At 36.2% G+C, this 18,249-nt stretch overlaps 1 protein-coding gene across 1 annotated transcript in view; it reads left to right on the top strand.

Moving 5' to 3' along the window:
- Positions 1-17,994, top strand: part of EMCN (endomucin) — a 45,093-nt gene extending 27,099 nt beyond the window's left edge. The window contains exons 3-9 of the mRNA XM_021715692.1: positions 2,674-2,766; positions 3,004-3,057; positions 4,708-4,803; positions 8,004-8,028; positions 9,395-9,456; positions 14,781-14,854; positions 17,675-17,994. Coding sequence (XP_021571367.1) covers positions 2,674-2,766; positions 3,004-3,057; positions 4,708-4,803; positions 8,004-8,028; positions 9,395-9,456; positions 14,781-14,815 — 365 coding nt within the window. The 3' untranslated portion in view covers positions 14,816-14,854; positions 17,675-17,994. The remainder of the gene's footprint in view (positions 1-2,673; positions 2,767-3,003; positions 3,058-4,707; positions 4,804-8,003; positions 8,029-9,394; positions 9,457-14,780; positions 14,855-17,674) is intronic.
- Positions 17,995-18,249: the final 255 nt, after the last annotated feature.

Genomic DNA, 18,249 nt, shown 5'->3' with positions numbered 1-18,249 from the left:
TTTGTTCCAGTGTGGCCTCTGTTTCTCTCTCTGCCTCAGGAAGGCCAATTACTCTTAGGTTTTTTCTCTTGAAGTGATCATTCATCTCTTGAAGATTTTGTTGTCTTTTTAAGCTTCTTTTCTGTTTTTGACAGTTTGTGTTAGTTCTGTGTTTTGGTCTTTGAGCTCTGAGATTCTTTCTTCTGCTTGGCTAATTCTGCTTTCCATTCTTATTAGTTTGTTATTTATTTCCATCACAGTATTCTTTACTGCTGTTATATCTGTCATTGTCCTTCCTATTTTCCTCTTGTCTCTCCTCAATGTTTTTATTCTCTCCATTAATGTCTTGATGTCTGGGTTTGTTGCTTGTGACCAGTCATTCTGGGGGCTCTTCATTGTTTGTATTCCAAAGTCTGTTTTCTCGGTGTCTGGACCTCCTAGGGGTCTGTGTGAGACCTATATTCTTCTTTTGGTTTTTCTTCATTTGTGCAATTTTTTTCCTCCCTACTTTTTCCTTCCCTCCACATCACCGTCTTCTTTCATTCTGTTATTCAGTGGTGGAGGGGTTGCTTTTACTTCTGTTTGCTCAGTCTTCTATTCTTCTTTTATCCTCTTACTTTGTTCAATTCTGGAGTTGCACTGTAGGTTGGGGGTGGTCCATTTGCAGTTTTGAGATTTACTTAAGGGGGGAGCTGTGATTCAAAATCTCTCTGCAGGTCCTGGTATCCGCCGACAGGTGTATGGATAATCTGAAACCCACTTCCCACTGCCTTGGAATCTGTCCATGCAGTGGGGTTGTAGTTTTGCTCTCTGAAATAAAATGATGTTAACAGAGGGAAGAGAATGGAGCAGACAGTGGGGGGAAGAGGTGGGTAGAAAGAGAGAGGAGTATAGGGGAAATCAGATGAGTGTACCAACAAATGGAGAGAGAGACAACAATTGAAACAGATAAAAATAATAGACCACAGCTACAAACTAACCAACTCTCACACACACAAAAAACCTAAAGCATACGATGATGCTAACATACAAGCTAACCAATCTCTTTATTTGTGTGCTATTCCTCTATACAAAGATATGGTTTACAGAGAGAAGGAAAGAAAAGAGAGAAAAAAAAGGAACAAAACAAAAGGAATATAATCAAGTCAGTAAACTGACAGAACCAATCAAGCACACTCTGAGACTTTTCGTTTTTTTCCAATATCCTTTCAGTTCTGATTTCTAACTGTCTTTTCAGGCTGGTAAATTTGTTCACAGATAGGATCAGTTGCCCCTGGTCTGCTGTGAGGGCAGTTCAGATTACCACTCAGTTCACCACCGCCCAGTTCACCACTCAGATCTGGCCTGTGTCTATCAAGCTTCTGTTTTCCCCTTTTGGTGTTGTTACCTTGAATCACCAGCAGGTGGTGTTTTCTCACCACTCAAGATGGTCTTTAGCTCAGCTGCTCACCCCACACGGGAGGGAGCTGGAAAGAAGCCAGAAATGTGAGCTGCCTCAAGGCACACGGGAGGAGACCCACGGTCTGGCAGAACTTCACGATGGCAGTAGTGGCAGCAGCAATCTCAGCAGATCTTGCTTGCAGGGGCTTCAAGGTCTGAAGGTGTGGCTCGCCTCAGGCACAGGTGGTGCAATGTGCAATGATGGTGGCAGCAGTTGTGGTGGCGGTGGTGGCTGCTGCTGCTGCCCTAACTGCTGTGATGCTTCAGCGGTGTCAACGGCTAAGCTCCGTGTGAAGAGCAGGCTGCCCACGATGGGATCTGCAGCCCCTGGGGAGAGAGCCAGAGCACTTTTGTGTTCTCTTTTGAGGAGTTCTCATAGACCAAGCTGCCCATTGCCATCTTGCCAGAAGCAACAATAAATTTTTAATTTACATTTTTCTTGGAAGAAAAGAGTGTAGACAGTAGTGGAACTATAACCAAGTAGCATTGATTCTACATAAAGCACACAGTATAAACAGCTGCTGAGTTTTAGGGATGAAAATGAAGGAGTCTTCTTTTTCTTTCCCCCCAATTCTGTTATCCAAAGCTATGTGTGTAAGTTTTTTTATAATCAATATTTTTTATTATGATATTGTGGGGTACAGTTAAGGGTTAGGTATACAAATATGCTTCGTTCTGGCACCCTTGTTGATAAGAGGTGTCTCCCCGTCCCCAGACAGATATTTACTACCATTAATCCCATCTCCCTTCCCTACCCCCCATAGTTTCCCACCACTGTCAGTCATTGTCTTATGGTATTACATTGGATGATCAAGGTCCACTATATGAGTGAGAACATGTGATACTCAGATCTTTGTTGTTGTGAGAGGTCTATGTGTGTGATTTTAATAATCACTATCGCTCTAAGTTCTAGTGTCTGAAATTTGAAAAATGTTTTTTCTTGCATTTGCATCCTACAAGAATCTCATGCAATAGTGTGTGCAGGCTGTACGGTTAGATGAAAAAACTCAAGTTTTCTTAGCCAGTTCTTGAAGATGTATTGGTACCTAGGTTTTGTGACTCCAAATTTAATAATTTTTCCATGAAGAATATATGAACTTGTGGTTTGGTGTTACAGCTGTATGTATCTTGGTACTCAACAATAAATAGTTTTCACAGATCTTCAGATATGCAAACTGTTCAATAAGCAAAAAAAAAAAAAATCCACGGAAGAGGTAATACCATAGTCTGACTGAATTTGTGATTTTCCTTCAGGTAACACCCAACAACAAGATGCAACTCCTTCTAAAACCAGTATATTATCCCCAATATTACTTACAATTCCAGTGAACATCTCGCAGTCTCAAGGTATGATAACTGTGTGTCTGAGAGGAAACTTGTGTTATTTGACCCTTTCTCACCAAGAAAATGCTACCAATATTGATCTACAAAACATAGCACTTTCAGACTAAATGTTATGTAATTACAGCATCATACCTAGATATCTCAGATGCTTCCTTAAATATGAGGGTGGAGAGAACATTGTGAGGATTGGCACACATTAACCACAAGTGATTTGTTTTATTTGCTTTCTTAAAACGACAGGCACTAAGAATGGAACAAATGAAAGCTCTTCAGCAACCAATCCCTCTTATTCTAGTGAGTAACACCCATATCTTCATTCATGGCAGTAGATATGCAGAATATTTGAATGTGACCAATATTGGGAAGGGGCTAGATTATGGACAACCTCTTCACAATTTTACTGAACCTGAAATCCCATTATAATCTGATCTAACTTCTGCCTGCTTTGAGACTTCTGCCTGCTTTGAGAATTTCCTACAAGTAAGTCTCATCTTAACAGCCAGAAAAAAGCACACTATGGCAATTTTTTTCTTAGCTTAGTGTTAAGCAGTTAATACCAAAGCCCAAATACAACTCGATGAGACTAATTTCAGGTAAGCCAAAGTTCACAGGCAGAGATCCTAATAAAACAAATTATTCTCAATCATTATGTTATATATCTTGAATATATTCTATCTTTACTTGTCAATTAAATATATTTTAATAAAAAATAGCTTTAAATAATAAATAAATAAATAATTACAAAAATAAACCTTTTGCCTTGACAGAAATTTATCTTAACATTAAAAATGACCTTTAAGTAGTATTACGTTTTAGCTAAAAATATGCATGTATAGTGTAACATACATAGGTATGCTAAGACTGAATATAGAATAGTCCATATTTTCCTTAGCCATTAGGAATAAGATGAATGTGTAAGAAGTCAGTATCATAAAAGACTATATTAGGTTTAGGTAAAGCCAATCTATTAAATAAGTCAGCATAGAACTTTTTGTCCTAATAATTCATGACACCACTCTGGGAAGCAATAAGGACCTGACTTAGCATCTCATGTGAAATCAGCAGGACTTGCCTAAAACAAATATTTAGCCCTGATGATGGATGTGTAAACCACCCTACAAACAAGTTGGAGAACTGGTCTCACCCACTGTTAAGTAAGGCACAAATGCAAGCAAATGAGATGAACTGACTAAACGGTAACTTTAATCTACTCTAGTTCTACTCCTGTGACAGCCTGCTTGCTTTTATCACTATAGTTTTAACCTGAGAAATGACCACCAAAAAGAATTCAGATGCCAACAAAAAGCAGCAAAGTTCTATTTAAAAATTGAAAAAATTCACACTAAGTTACTACAACACCACCACACCCTCAAAGAGACACCCCCTGCCCCCAAGGGCCTTTCCTGAACCATGGTGTTCATTCTTAAGAAACATATCAACTGTGAAATCCACTTATATTATTCCATGCCTTTTCTAGTTTTAAGATATTATTATAGAAAGATATCTACGAGTATTTTAGAAATCCAGCATCAGAACTATAGCTGTCCCAAATGGGCTATACATTTTTTTCCAGTAACTTCATTATAAACTACTAAGGAATATCATGTGTAAATGTAGGTTTAATTATAATCTAGAGGACATCTTCTGCTCCTCCAGTGTTCCATCTCCTCACTCCTTCAGCCTCCAGGAAGATGGAGTATCTATCTCTCTTAGGATTGGAATTTTGTTTCAGAAAGGTTGCAAGACTGACATCAAGTGGATATATCTGAAATGACAACTAGAACAAAACCTTTGAATCAGATAAATCATCTTTTCCTGAAATATAATGTTTCTAATAGAATGATGTTTTAAGAAAGAAACCATATGCAGTTTTGATCACTCAGTAAACTATCTATGTAAAATGTAATAGCCACTCTAACTGATAATATCTCCAATTCTTTTTAGGTATTATTTTGCCGGTGGTTATTGCTTTAATTGTAATAACATTTTCAGTATTTGTTCTGGTGGGTTTGTATCGAATGTGCTGGAAGACAGACCCAGGTAGGTAACAGTGTTTTGTTTTGTTTTCCTGAAAGGAGAGTGAGTATATCCTCAATTTAAACTTGGTTTTAAACTCTTCGAGAGAAGAGTTTAAAAAAAGAAATAAAATGCCACATTTCCTGGTTACAGAAATAAAGGAGAAGGAGCAAAGAAACCCATAAAATGCTAGTAGATATAACGTGTGGAAATTAACTGCTACTAGTAAATAGTACCAAATGTGAGAAAATTGTCTTAATAAAATAGCCCAAATGTTGTGGGTGGTCAACGGAATATAGTAGTCTAGAGGGCATAAAATGACATGCCTTGTCTATAGTGAAGATTTATTCTATTTCCATGTGACAGAGAATAGAGGACTTGCTAAGAATTCAGCCCATAAATTCAAGAAATGTCCGGTGACTCATTTCCCTCCTCAGAGGCACAACTTCTTTCCAATGAAGCTTCCTTCCATGACTGTCATATTTTTTATTCTTTTGAAAAAAATAAATATGGTATATTTGTCTTAATTAATGAACCAAACGTGATAAATTATTATTAACTAAATTCCCTCCTGTATTCCGGTTTCTTTTAGTCTTTATTCAGTCTTTTTTTGTCCTTATTGTCCCAAGAACTTTGACTTTCTTTTTATGCCGTGTGTCACCTAAATACCTCTTCAGCTCCCACGGCTCAACTTGTCATGTTACCTTAACTCCTATGTTACCTTAACTTCAATTTATCTTTCAATTCTCAATTCCAGTCCTGCTAGTGCGGTGTAATGTCTGTGTCCATACTTTCATTCATACCATTCCTTATCCTGAAATGTTCAGCCTACCTCCTCATTTTTATAACATACCTAGTTGCCAATTGTCCATAAAGATCAAACTCAAACACCCCACTTCTTCAAGCATCATGAATTGCTCCTTTTGTTTTAATTCTACAGAATTTGATGATATAATTCATCATACTAGAGTATAATTACTTTTTAATGTGTCTGCCTCTTCTGTAAGCCAGGCAACTCCTCCAAGTCACAAACCACATATTGTTTACATTGCATTGCCCCTAATATATAGTAAACCTTTACTATATGTTTGTTGATTTAAATTTTTAAATGTTCAGCAAAATAGAATCTTCTTTCCTCACTTTGATTCTACATAATTCATTAAAAAAATTCTAAGTCTCATAAACTGTCAAAGATTTTTTTAAAAATATTTGTGTAAATTATATAAGCAGCATTATTCTTTGATTACCCCATGTACTGTGTGCCCCAGGATACTAATAAATGCTGTTCCTGAGACTGGCCACTGACTATGTGTTGCACGGGCAATTTAGAGCACGATCACAAGTGCCAGGGAAAGCTAGGAGACCAAAACAGCAGTGTTCGTTTTAGCACTTGGTGGAAAGTAAGAAGAAAACAAATCAATGTCTTTTCCTTTGGGAGTGAGTCTTTAAACTTCTTAATCGTGTCTGAAATATGACTCCTTACCCAGTTTCCAGAGGGGAAATAACATTTCTATAAACCAGTTTAATTTCTCTAAATTTCTGAACTACCAACTCTATCTTTTATGGGAAATCAGTCATCCAAGGTGAAGCTTGTGGGTATTAAATATATAGAATAGGTAAAAATTAGTGTGCTAAATCCATTTTGCTAATATTTTTAAAAATTTCACAGGAAGACTTAAAATTACATTATCTGAAAAGATAACATTTTCTATTAAAGAGGACTTTATGGATGTATAAAATTCCTACCACTGTGGATAGTTATTCTGAAGACATGAGTACTTTAAAACAAAATTTGGCAGTTGTACAATTAACCACATCTATTTGGTTACTGTTAACTTTGTTTTTCAAACAGAATTTATGGCATTGTTATCATTAAATTAGCACCATTAAACATTTACAGTCAATCACTCCTCAAATACGTGGGTGAGACTTCATCTAGTTCTGAAAATTAGTAAACCCAGTCTTTTCTCTGGAAGACATCATGAATCCGAGATTTCAGTATGAAAATAAGGTAGACAGCAAGCTGTACTTTAACCAGATAAGAATAGTATATGTACACAAAATGGTCTGTTGACAGGCATTGATCTGCTAATGATCCCATTATTACAGTATTCTAAGAAAAAAATATCAAAACAGGCATACACGAAAAGTCAACTCATTTTAAAACAGAGCTGTGAGCATCACAGGTGATATTGCATATGACACTTATAGAAATAAAAAAATGCTGTTAAAACCTTACTGATGGGGAGAAGACGAGGTTAGATTTAGTTGACAAGTAGCATATGATGTCAAGGGTTAAATAATAAGGATTAAGAGTTATGATGGGATGTCTCAGCCAAGGTGACAGAAACAGCCAAAATATTCATGGAAGTCAAGTTCTTTATAAAACAAAGATGGTAAAAGCCAGGTGACTTATATTCAAAGGGCATATTTGATGGCAAAAGCTAGATTAGATGTGAAAGAAAATCCAAGAAACAAGAGCTGAATAATAATAGAATAAAACCAGGGCAAAATCAAGAGAACAACATAGGGACAGTTGTTCAAACTGGCCACAAATGAATGCAAGGTTTGACTGTCAACATTTACTCCAGAGAGGTCATGTCCTTGTGCAGAGTGAATCATTCTGAGTTCTCACTCTAAACCCAAAGTGTTTTCTACTAGACATTTGTGAAGTCGCCTGGCAAAGAGTACAAAAGATTAGTTGCAGCCAGCAGCCTCAGTGACATTTTGCAGGGCTCTTATGAAAGGCTGACCAGTGGGTTTAAGATGCAATTAAAAACAATATCTGCATTGTAGCTCACCACAAACACAGTGATTTGTGTTCCAAGAAACAGTAATGTATAACACAAAGTAGAAAATTCAATTCTCTGGTATAAAAGGGAAACTCAATACTGTGAAGAGAATTTTTACAAAGATACTTGAATAAACCGAGATGTTTTTTGGTGTCTGTGGGATGTGTACTAGTGGATGATAATTTCACATAATAATATGAAATTACAAGATCAAAATTAGTCCAGAACTAAGTTCACTGGAGTTGACTTAATTAAGACTATCTAGTGAATGTCAGGATGAGTATTAACCATATCTGAGGAAACATTTTGTGGTGGAAAAAAAAAAAATTTAAAACTGGCTTTTGAAACATCTCTGCACAGAAAGAGTAGGTGTCTAATTTTTTTTTTAACCAAGCTCCTTGCAACTCTGATAATAACTTTCTCCTCTCCCAGGCACACCAGAAAATGGGAATGATCAGTAAGTAAACCCACATCATTTTTTTTTTCCTAGACACTCTGATCCTACCATTCATATAGGGAAAATTATTGTTACTGTACTTGCTTTTTTTATTGTTATCTAAGGAAGTTTGTGTAGAAGGCACTATATATTGGGTCTAGCTATTTGTCAGAGTTCTCTCTTTTTAACGAAGAAATTCCAACAGCTAAAAGAGAAGATTGCTCCATAAGCCTGGATAAAGTGGTAAAATAGGGAAAGAAAAGATGAAATGGAAAAGTGGAAGAATGAATATGAGGAAAATATCATGCAAAACATACCAAGAGGTTTAAAATTTTCCCAGTAAAGTTATCAGTATGTTTACCACAGGAAAATTGTGCTTGTACCTTGAGCTGGCTCTCAGTAGCTTTGCCTTAACTGTAGATGGTTATCTAACTTTGACTTGGTTAAAACAAACAAAGCACAAAGGGTACCTGGTTCATTCTCCGGGAGTGAGAACCAGAAGCTCAAATGTCACACATGCAAACTACTTATATAGCTAACTCTTACTTGTAACCCACATTCCAATAAGATAGATAGATAGATAGATAGATAGATAGATAGATAGATAGATAGATAGATAGATAGACAGACAAACAGGTAGATAAGTAAAAAATAAAACAATGCAGTTGTTAACAATCCAGGCAACTGTTACACTGATAAATTGTTTTCATGTCAAAAACAAATCCTGTGGTTAAGTCTTCTTTGTTGACCTGAATTTATAGCCTGACTTTAAAGGATTGATGTATTTCTTCAGGTTATAAACATCAGAAATAATATCCCTAGATTATTTACCTATCTAAATTAGAAATGGAAGCTCCTGAGAGGAAGGAATTAGGGTTGAACACTAGGATAGGTAGGAAATCCTGGTTAAAACAAATAGTTCAGATACTGTACTACAATATCTCAGGACTTTATGAAAAGGAGAATTTCCAGAATTCAACATCAGCCCAAAAGGTTTGAAAACATTTATATGCCTTCCTCTTCATGATTCAGAACTGGATATATATGCAATAGGGTCCTTGTGACAAGTGTTTCACATAACTCATATTAGTTTTTAATTTGTCTGATGGTCATCACTATAACAGAGCAACAGGAATTTATTGGCTTGATTCCAGAAATGGAAATTGCTCAAAAGTCAAAAGTGTATGTGTGCTTGTATGTGAAGAGACAAAGTTTTTGCCACACACACACACACACACACACACACACACACACACACACACACATGCATGTGTGTCACATGCATGTATACCTTCATTCTGTGTGTGTCACATTCACTTTCTTTCACAGACATACAATGCTAATTAGTGTGGTGCTAACAATGTTTTCTGTTTTCTGTTTCAAATAGACCTCAGTCTGATAAAGAGAGCGTGAAGCTTCTCACTGTGAAGACAATTTCTCATGAGTCTGGTAAGTTCCCTGACTGCTGATTAGGTAGAAGTGGTTATTTCAAAATCTAACCATAACCTTGGATTTTGCTCATGTGAAATATTACCAAAAAGCTTAACTTATTTTAGAACAGCTAAGCATTAAAATTCAATAAATGTAAAATTCTCTTATAAAGGAAAGATGAGCCCCAGAAATACCATTTTTATAAGGTTATTGAACTACGTGGCCTGTAGAGGTTGCTTTCTATTGTGTAGATGTGTTCTAATGAATGAGTAGTGGCTGAAAGCATTTCCTATTCTGCAGGAGTGGCAGAAAAAGCATTTAGTTTGTTACCAATGTATTTGCTTCAAAGCCTAAGAAATACAGTGTTGAGCTTAAGTGGATAACAATGAAATTTGAGCTTTAGTGACCATAAAAATTATTTGAACCTGTCATTATTTCAATATATAAACTCTGGACTTTTATCTCAAAATGAATTGTACCATTGTAGAGACCAACAAACAATGTTTCCAAGGAAAAAGACCTCTGCGGCAATCCACCTTCGGGGAAAATGCCAGCGGATGCTAAATATTTTGGGCTTCTACAAGCCTCAATAAGCCACAGTTAGAACTCTGATCATTTGCTCCTAGAAAGACAGTTCCTTGACCCCAGCTTTTCTGGTTAGGTCACAGAGTACCTACCATAGTGGGTGCTCACCCATCCACACTCTCAGCTTCCTTTAAATATGTTCTTCCTCAAGCAAGATCTTCTGGTGAAAATGTAGCTCATACATGCTTAAAGTTGGAGCTTTCTTTACTGTAAAAGAGAAAACCTGCTAGCTTATAGCAAGATGTTTTCAGAAAAAATTGAATATCAAATGTGTCTGATCAAGGGATTCTTTATAAAAGCATATGAGAGCACACTCAACTTTAGTAAGGTACCTTGTCAAATTTAATATGACCATGATTGTTTACAGAATGTGTGTGACATGATGCATTTTATGCATAATTCTTAAGCATATCACCACTCAGAAAGTTAATATACCTTAGCTCATTTTTAATATATAAGATTATATGAATTATAAAGAAGCCTTAAAATTAGTTTAAAAAAATACATGACTCCACAGAAGAAGGAAAACACTCTATTACTGAACTGAGTTTAAATGTATTAGTTGATTTGGAACCATTTAGAGTAAGAAAAAGCAGATTTGAATTTGTTATACTATTCCTCTGCTTAGAAAACTGATAAGTCATAACCCAAGATTAAGTTCAAATGCCTCAGCAAGTCTACAAGGTCTTCCGTGATGAGTTAGCTTTCTCTCGCTCAGTTTTTAAAGCACTTAATACTTTAATAATGCATATTCCCCAGTCTGAATTCAAGCTTTTTTGAAGAAAGAGACAGTCCTTTGCTTCACTTTCCCCTCCTGTGATAATTATACATCATTAATATTTTTTTAGTATACTAATTCTAATCCTTGTATTATGACAATTACTCATTCAATGTGTAATCATCATTTGTTGCTTATTTATTTTTGCAAATAAAACTCTATTAACTACAAAAATGAACAAAAGAATTAAAATGAGCAAAATATTCACAGATTTATAAAGCTATACATCTTTCTTCTCAGCCTTTTTTTTTTTTTAGAAAAAGTCTCATTCTGTCACCCATTCTGGAGTGGCACAATTATGACTCACTGCAGCCTTGACCTCCTGGGTTCAAGCAATCCTCCTGCCTCAGCCTCTCGAGTAGCTGGGACTAGAGGCATGCATCACTATGCCTAGTTTATTTATTTATTTGTCTTATTTGTAGAGATGGGGTCTCACTATGTGGCCCAGACTTGTTTCAAATTCCTGGCCTCAATCAATCCTCTTACCTGAGCCACCAAAATTACTAAGATTGTAGGTGTGAGCCACCATGCCAGGCCTCAGTCTTTCAGAAAACATTTGGCACATTTTCTGTATTCCCACCAAAGCTTTTTTGACTGTTGCAACTATGTGGTTGTTCCCTCATCTCAACACATTGTTAATTTGGCAGATTAACATATATTACTTCTTAAAATATTTGCTCATTATTTAAACTACCTTTTTAATATTTAACCACATTATACATAATGGAAAATAAAAAATAATTTAAAACTATCCATGAAACACAACCTTGATACAATCACTGTTGATATTTGGTATATTTCCTTCCAGTTGTTTTTTCCTCTAGATATGTGTATGTTTTGTTTTCTTTTTACCATAGGTGTATTAGTCTGTTTTGCATTGCTACAAAGAAATATGTGAGGCTGGGTAATTTATAAAGAACAGAGGTTTATTTGGCTCATATTGTCATCTGTGTGACTTCTGGTGAGGCCTCAGGCAGCTTACAATCACAGAGGAAGGCAAAGGAGGAGTTGGCATGTCACATAATGAGAGTGGAAGCAAGAGAGAGATAAAGAGGTGTCAGGCTCTTTTATTTTTATTTATTTATTTATTTATTTATTGAGTTGGAGTCTCACTCTGTCGCCCAGACTGGAGTGCAGTGGCCGCTCAAGTCTCATGTGAACCAATAGAATGAGAAGTTATTCATTACAGCACCAAGCCATTCATGAGGGATCTGCCTCGTGACCCAAGCACCTCCCACTGAGCCCCACCTCCAACCCTAGAAATTACATTTCAACATGAAATTTTCAGGAGACAACCATCCAAACTACAGTACTAGATATAACTATTATAACTGTTACTGAAATCATACTGTTATTAAACCTTTGTCAAATATTCTGTTCTCAATTAGATAGACCTTGAAGAGAAATATTTAAAATTTTAATGATTTTCTTTATATTACTTCTGATAGACTATATTACTTCTGATAGAGATTCAAAAAAATGTTTATTTTGTTTACTCTTCATTTATAGCTCTTGGTTTCTAGGCATAGGGCTGTGTCATTTACAACTTCATAGCCATGGGTTTCTAGTAAATGCCATGTCATTTGCAAAATAAACAATAGTGAGCAAAAGGTTGTCATTGGACAGGGTTCTGGAGGCTGCTGCACTGTGTCTATCATTTCTCATCAGGGGACCTCTTAAGAGGAGTCCAAAGTTGTTCTTGTATTTATTTATTTATTCATTCATTCATCTGTTTATTTATTTATTAACATTTTTATTTTAAAGATGGATACAATTCAGGGTTAGGTATACAAATGGTCATTTTACAGGTGAATTTTGGGCCTCATTTTGTTCCCCACTTCACCTGGTTTGAGATCAGATACCCTTAATGATGAAATGTGTCTCCCCTCCCTCCGTTGCCAGTCTCTCATTACTGCCAATCCCTCTCTTATAGTATTATGATAATTGTTCTAGGTCTGTTTATGATTGAGAACATGCACTACTCAGTTCTTTGTTTCTGTGATAGATCACTGAGTATTATAAACACTAAATTCATCCAAGTTGCTGTAAAGTTCATAATTTTGTCCTTCTTTATGGCTGCGTAATATTCCATCATGTATATGTACCACATTTTCTGAATCCAGTCCAGTTTCAATGGTCAGCACAGTTGGTTCCATGTTTTTGCTTCTGTGAATAATGCTGCAATAATCATGCATGTGCCATAGAATTATTTGAGTTCTTCTAGGTATATTCCCAGAGGGGAGTTGCTGGGTTGTATGGAAGGTTGATTTTTTGACCTTTTAGGAATCACCACACTGTTTTCCACAGAGGTTGTACTAGTTTAAACTCCCACCAACAGTGTAGAAGTATTCCCTTTTCTCTTCATCCTCTTTAGCATCTGTTGTTTTTTGTTATTGATGATGGCCGTTTTGACTGAAGTTAAGGTGGTATCTCAGTGTGGTTTTAATTTGCATTTCTTTGATGATTAGTGAGGCTGAGCATTTTTTTTTCAGGTGTCTGTTGGCTGCTTGCATGTCTTCTTTTGAGAAGTGTCTATTCATATCTTTTGTCCACTTTTTAGTAGGGTTGTTTGTTTTTGTTTTTGTATTTTTGACACATTTGAGTTCTTATAGACCTAGATGTTAGGCCTTTGCAAGAAGGCAGGAAAATGATTGAAAACACACACATTTCAACTCAAAAATCAAAAGAAAATCAACAAATAAACAAACAATTACGATGACAAATCCTGTAAGAACCTCATGATAGGAATAAACCCTCACATCTCAACAATTAGCCTGAATGTAAATGGACTAAATGCACCACTGAAAAGACATACAAGGGCAAACTGAATAAAAAAAACATGATACTACAATATGCTGTTTCCAGGAGACTCATTTCACCAGAATGGACATTCACAGACTCAAAGTAAGAGGATGGAAAATGACTTTTCAGGCAAACAGAACACAAAGAAAGCAGAAGTTGTGATCTTAATATCAGAAAAAATATCCTTTAAGTTACAAAAAAATCAAAAAAGATTTGGAAAGTCACTGCATAATGATAAAAAGTTTAATTCATCAATGAGAAATATCCATCCTAAACATATATGCACCCAACATAGGAGCACCAACCTGTTTAAAGCAGCTTCTAGGTAAACTGAAAAAAGGTATTGACTCTGACAGTTTGTTCTTCTCAGAGGTCTCTGCACTATTCATTATTGCCATGACCATGCAAGTAACAGGTGACATCCACAGAGTCCCCAGAGGACAGATTTCCTAACCACTGGCAGATAAAAGCTATAGCAAAATGAAGGTATTTATTCTAAAAGCTGAAGATTTTGACCTATACTGCTTTTATGTAGTGTGACGGATGTCGATACTTGATTCTACCTGAAAGACACAGGTAATGTGAAATATGTTGGTCACAAATCCAGTGGCATATAAAAAATGCCTGAGGTCTCTCAGCTTGACATCATCCTAGGTTAATATTTATCTTTATATTGGATAGTGGAATAGCATTGTAATTTTAAGTAATATAGGATGTGCTGCTCTATATGTCACCAAAGGTTTCATGTGGGTCTATAAGTTCATTTTCATAAAACTGTCACTGACTTATTTAAGCAGAAGGACCCCAGATTGTCTTCCTGATGAAATGGCACTTTAAATATATGATATGGGTTTGTTTAAGCAGAGCCATCCTATGTAACAGGCAAAAATCAATAACTCATTCCCCAGAGTTTCTCTGTTTATCATCTCCCAGCACACATCCCCTGCACCCCAGGGAGTTAGTTAGAATTGCTCTTTTAGAGTGAAAATGGCTGGAAAAAAGCTCATAAATCTTAGTGAATAATTTCCAGACAATACCAAGAGGCAAATTGTGGCTCTAATGACATTCTTGCAGGAGAATTGGACTTTTCCTTGAAAAGCAAAAAAACAAGCTAGGAAACTTTATTTCCTTAGTCACTCTCTGAACTTATAGATCAAAATACATATTCTATTCTCAGGTGAACATACTGCGCAAGGAAAAAGCAAGAACTGACAGCTTGATGAATCCTCCCCACACCTAGGCAATAAATATGTAAGTTTCCTAATTTCATTCACTGGGATACCCATTTATGTCTGTTTTGTTAGCCCACTGCAATCTAGATTATTTTTAAAGACTTCATAAGCTAAAAATGTTAATGGTTTGTGTCAGCAAAACCATCACTGTCTATTTGTGTAAAAACAAATTCTAAGATTTTCCAGAAAAATGAAAGTCTTAGTGATTGTAGAAGATTCTTCCAATCTTCCAGTGTAGAAATTGCCTTGCCCAGTTAAGAATTGACACAATTTACTCTTTCTGCCTGTTGATGATGTTTTCTTATAAATGCAATCTGCTTACTTGGTAACTGAACACACACTAACTGTGGCAGTTAAGCTTATATTGCTAATGAAGACTCACAGAGACCAAGTAGCAATGCTTGCAAATGTGAAATTTATTGTAGGAAAAGGATACTGCATAGAAGCCACACCAAATTAGAGATGTGCATTACAGCCAAAGTCTGGTTCAGAGAAGCTAAGAGGGGACGGAGAGGCCCAACTGCCCTCCCTTTATAAGGACCATACCAGCATGCACTTTCTCTCTGGATCTAGGACCCATGAGTATGTGGACAAAACACTTCCAACAAAGTCAAAGACGCAGTCTCAGCTGTGTTTTCTTACACTCAGCTGGTCACATAGACATATTCTTGCTGTGTAATCAGTCGAGTGATAGAGCCCTCAGGTGTCTCAATGAGACCACATAAACATGAATCTTAACTGCAATAATTGTTAATCATTAAAAAAAGTGGAAATTACTCAAAAGTGTGCTCCATGTCTTGATCAAGAGTCAGAGCAATGCAGGTACATTTCTTATTTCAGTAAAACAGCTCAGGTCAATGTCAGGCCTGCTTTGGAATTAACACTTTCAACTTGGGACAGGGTTTCCTTTTACTTTCCTAGAACTGGGTGAAGAAATTTTCTTTTGATTTAATTTAATTGTTACAGGAAGCATGGATTAAGTATTCTTGCAATTAGTGTTTATGTTTTATAGAACCTGCAGAAGAATCTACCCATTAGCAATTAACGATAAAAAAAGAAAAATAAATAAATACATGCACAGAATTAACCTGACCACGTGATAGTTACTCTGGGTAAAGTGTCCAGAGTGAGAAATATCATTACTGTATCTATGTCTACTGCCCAGGTATTATTGCTGTGATGTTACAGACACTCAGCAATTGCTTGTTGAATAAATGGTGCCTGCCATGCTTCTCTGGCCAGTAGCAGAAAACGGAGACAGAGTGGCATCCAGACGTAAATGCATCAGCACCAGAATTTCACCCCTCTTTAGCCAGTAATTAGTGTTGGATTAGAAAGAGAAATATGGGAGTTTGTCTCTCCTTATGCAGTGGATGCATGTGCGGGAAATTTTGAGAAGCTGAACGTGAAGGGATATTGACCAGCCCTCACTAGCATGTGGAAAGCTTCCTTCCACATCAATTATGGTTGCACTGTAACCCAGTGACTAGTAAAAGGTTGTTTTCTAGATTACCAAAGTGCTCAAATATCAGTAACTAGTTGTCCAACTTGGAGAAAGACAGTCTTCCTAAAGAGGGATAAAAAGAGAAAAAGAAAGAAAAGGTATATAAGAAACAAGGCATAGTGCTAACCCAAGCCAGCTTAATAAAATAAATTATTATCCCGTACTCATTCCTTTCCATTTGTGTGCTTTAAGGAATATTTCTAGTCTCTGATTCCGTGTCCTTTGATTTGCAGAGGTAAATAACTTTTGTTGTTGTTCTGTGTACTTTTGGAATTATATAATGATGTTCTGAAAAGTAAAGATCAGAAAGTAGTAGAAAGAAATCTGTTTGCTATTTGTCAGTTCTACTGTCTGTCTTACTTTTTTCTCTAACATAGTTCCATCACTGTACTTTGAATTCAATAACTAGTGAGTAATTAATATTTAGGTTGTCTACTAGAAATTGGTATCAACTCAGAGATTCAGAATAAATAAGAATGTATTCATCAGACTTAGAAAGTTTGAGAAAAAATGTTTAAAAGTCTTTAAATCTCTATGCAACAGCAAACAGTAATATAGAAATAATTGCCTGTATTAAAAATTTCAGTCTCAAAATAAGATCCTAGATATATTTAACGCTTGTTGCTTCATATACTAATCATCTATTTTGTACAGATTATTATACTTAATGTAATGTGGCAGGCAGACAGGAATCGCAAAATACTTATGAGCTATGATCCTTGCCCTTAGTGGGAATATGAAATCATGCACAAGAATTATAGCAAACACATAGCACATAGAACAGCTTAAATGTCTATTGATGTGGAAATTATAAATAATTTATGCTCTGTCCTACAATGTTATACAACCAATAAAAGTAATTCTCAGCCAGGCATGGTGCCTCATGTCTGCAATCCCAGCACTTTGGGAGGCTAAGGCAGGAGGACTGCTTGAGCTCAAAAGTTTGAGACCAGGTTAGGCAACATAGCAAGACCTTGTCTCTACAAACAGTAAGATAATTAACTGATCATGGTGGCTTGCACCTGCAGTCCTACTCAGGAAGCTGAGGCAGAAGGACGACCTGAGCCCAGGAGGTTGAGGCTGCAACGAGCCATGATTATGCCACTACACTGCAGCCTGGGCAACAGAGTGAGAACCTGACTCAAAAAAAAAAAAAAAAGAATTCTCAAAGTAATTTGTAATAACATGCAAATATGTCCAAGCTATAAAATTAAATGGTAAAAAGTTAGAATGGAACAGATAACCATTTGACTGTTCTATTACCATGTCTGTACTGTTGTAGCTAATGCTCACTGCTTTTTTCTCTCCAATTGTTCTCATTTCCCTTCCACTCAGAGACTACGGGCAGGTTGAGGAGTGAAGGGAGTCTCAGACCAATGAAGAACTGAGATGCTGGAAAGTCTAGGTGCTTGTATGAAATCCCATCCCACAAACACTTGGCAATGTGGAATGTTAGCTATTTCTATTTTCCCTCACATTCAATTCCCTGTACCTCTGTAATTTTCTAAATGGTACCCTGATCATCTAATTTAAGAGCACCTTTGTGAATTTCCAGAAGAGCTTCACATGTTTGTCAATTATTTTTCTTTCATTTTTAAATGTACTAACAGGGGCTAAAAGGAAAATATTGTAAATAAAGGAGATTTACAATTGTCTCTCAGTATCCATAGGGAGATGGGGTGGGGTGGAATGGTTCCAGAACCCCTGAGGATACCAAAATCTGTGGATGTTCAAGATTGTTACACAAAATGGCATGGTTATTTGCATATATCCTATGCACATTCTCCTGTATACTTTAAATCACTTCTAGATTGCTTATACCTTATACAAGGTAAATATTACATTGTATACATAGTTGTCACATTGTATTTTTATTTGAATTGTTTTAATTGTTGTACTGTTATTTTTTA

The sequence above is a fragment of the Carlito syrichta genome, unplaced genomic scaffold (genome assembly GCF_000164805.1).
Source record: "Carlito syrichta isolate Samal-C Ts95f unplaced genomic scaffold, Tarsius_syrichta-2.0.1 Scaffold307308, whole genome shotgun sequence".
Taxonomy (NCBI): Eukaryota; Metazoa; Chordata; class Mammalia; order Primates; family Tarsiidae; genus Carlito; species Carlito syrichta.
Note: the sequence above shows the minus strand (reverse complement) of the source record. Positions and strands in the feature narration are given on the sequence as shown.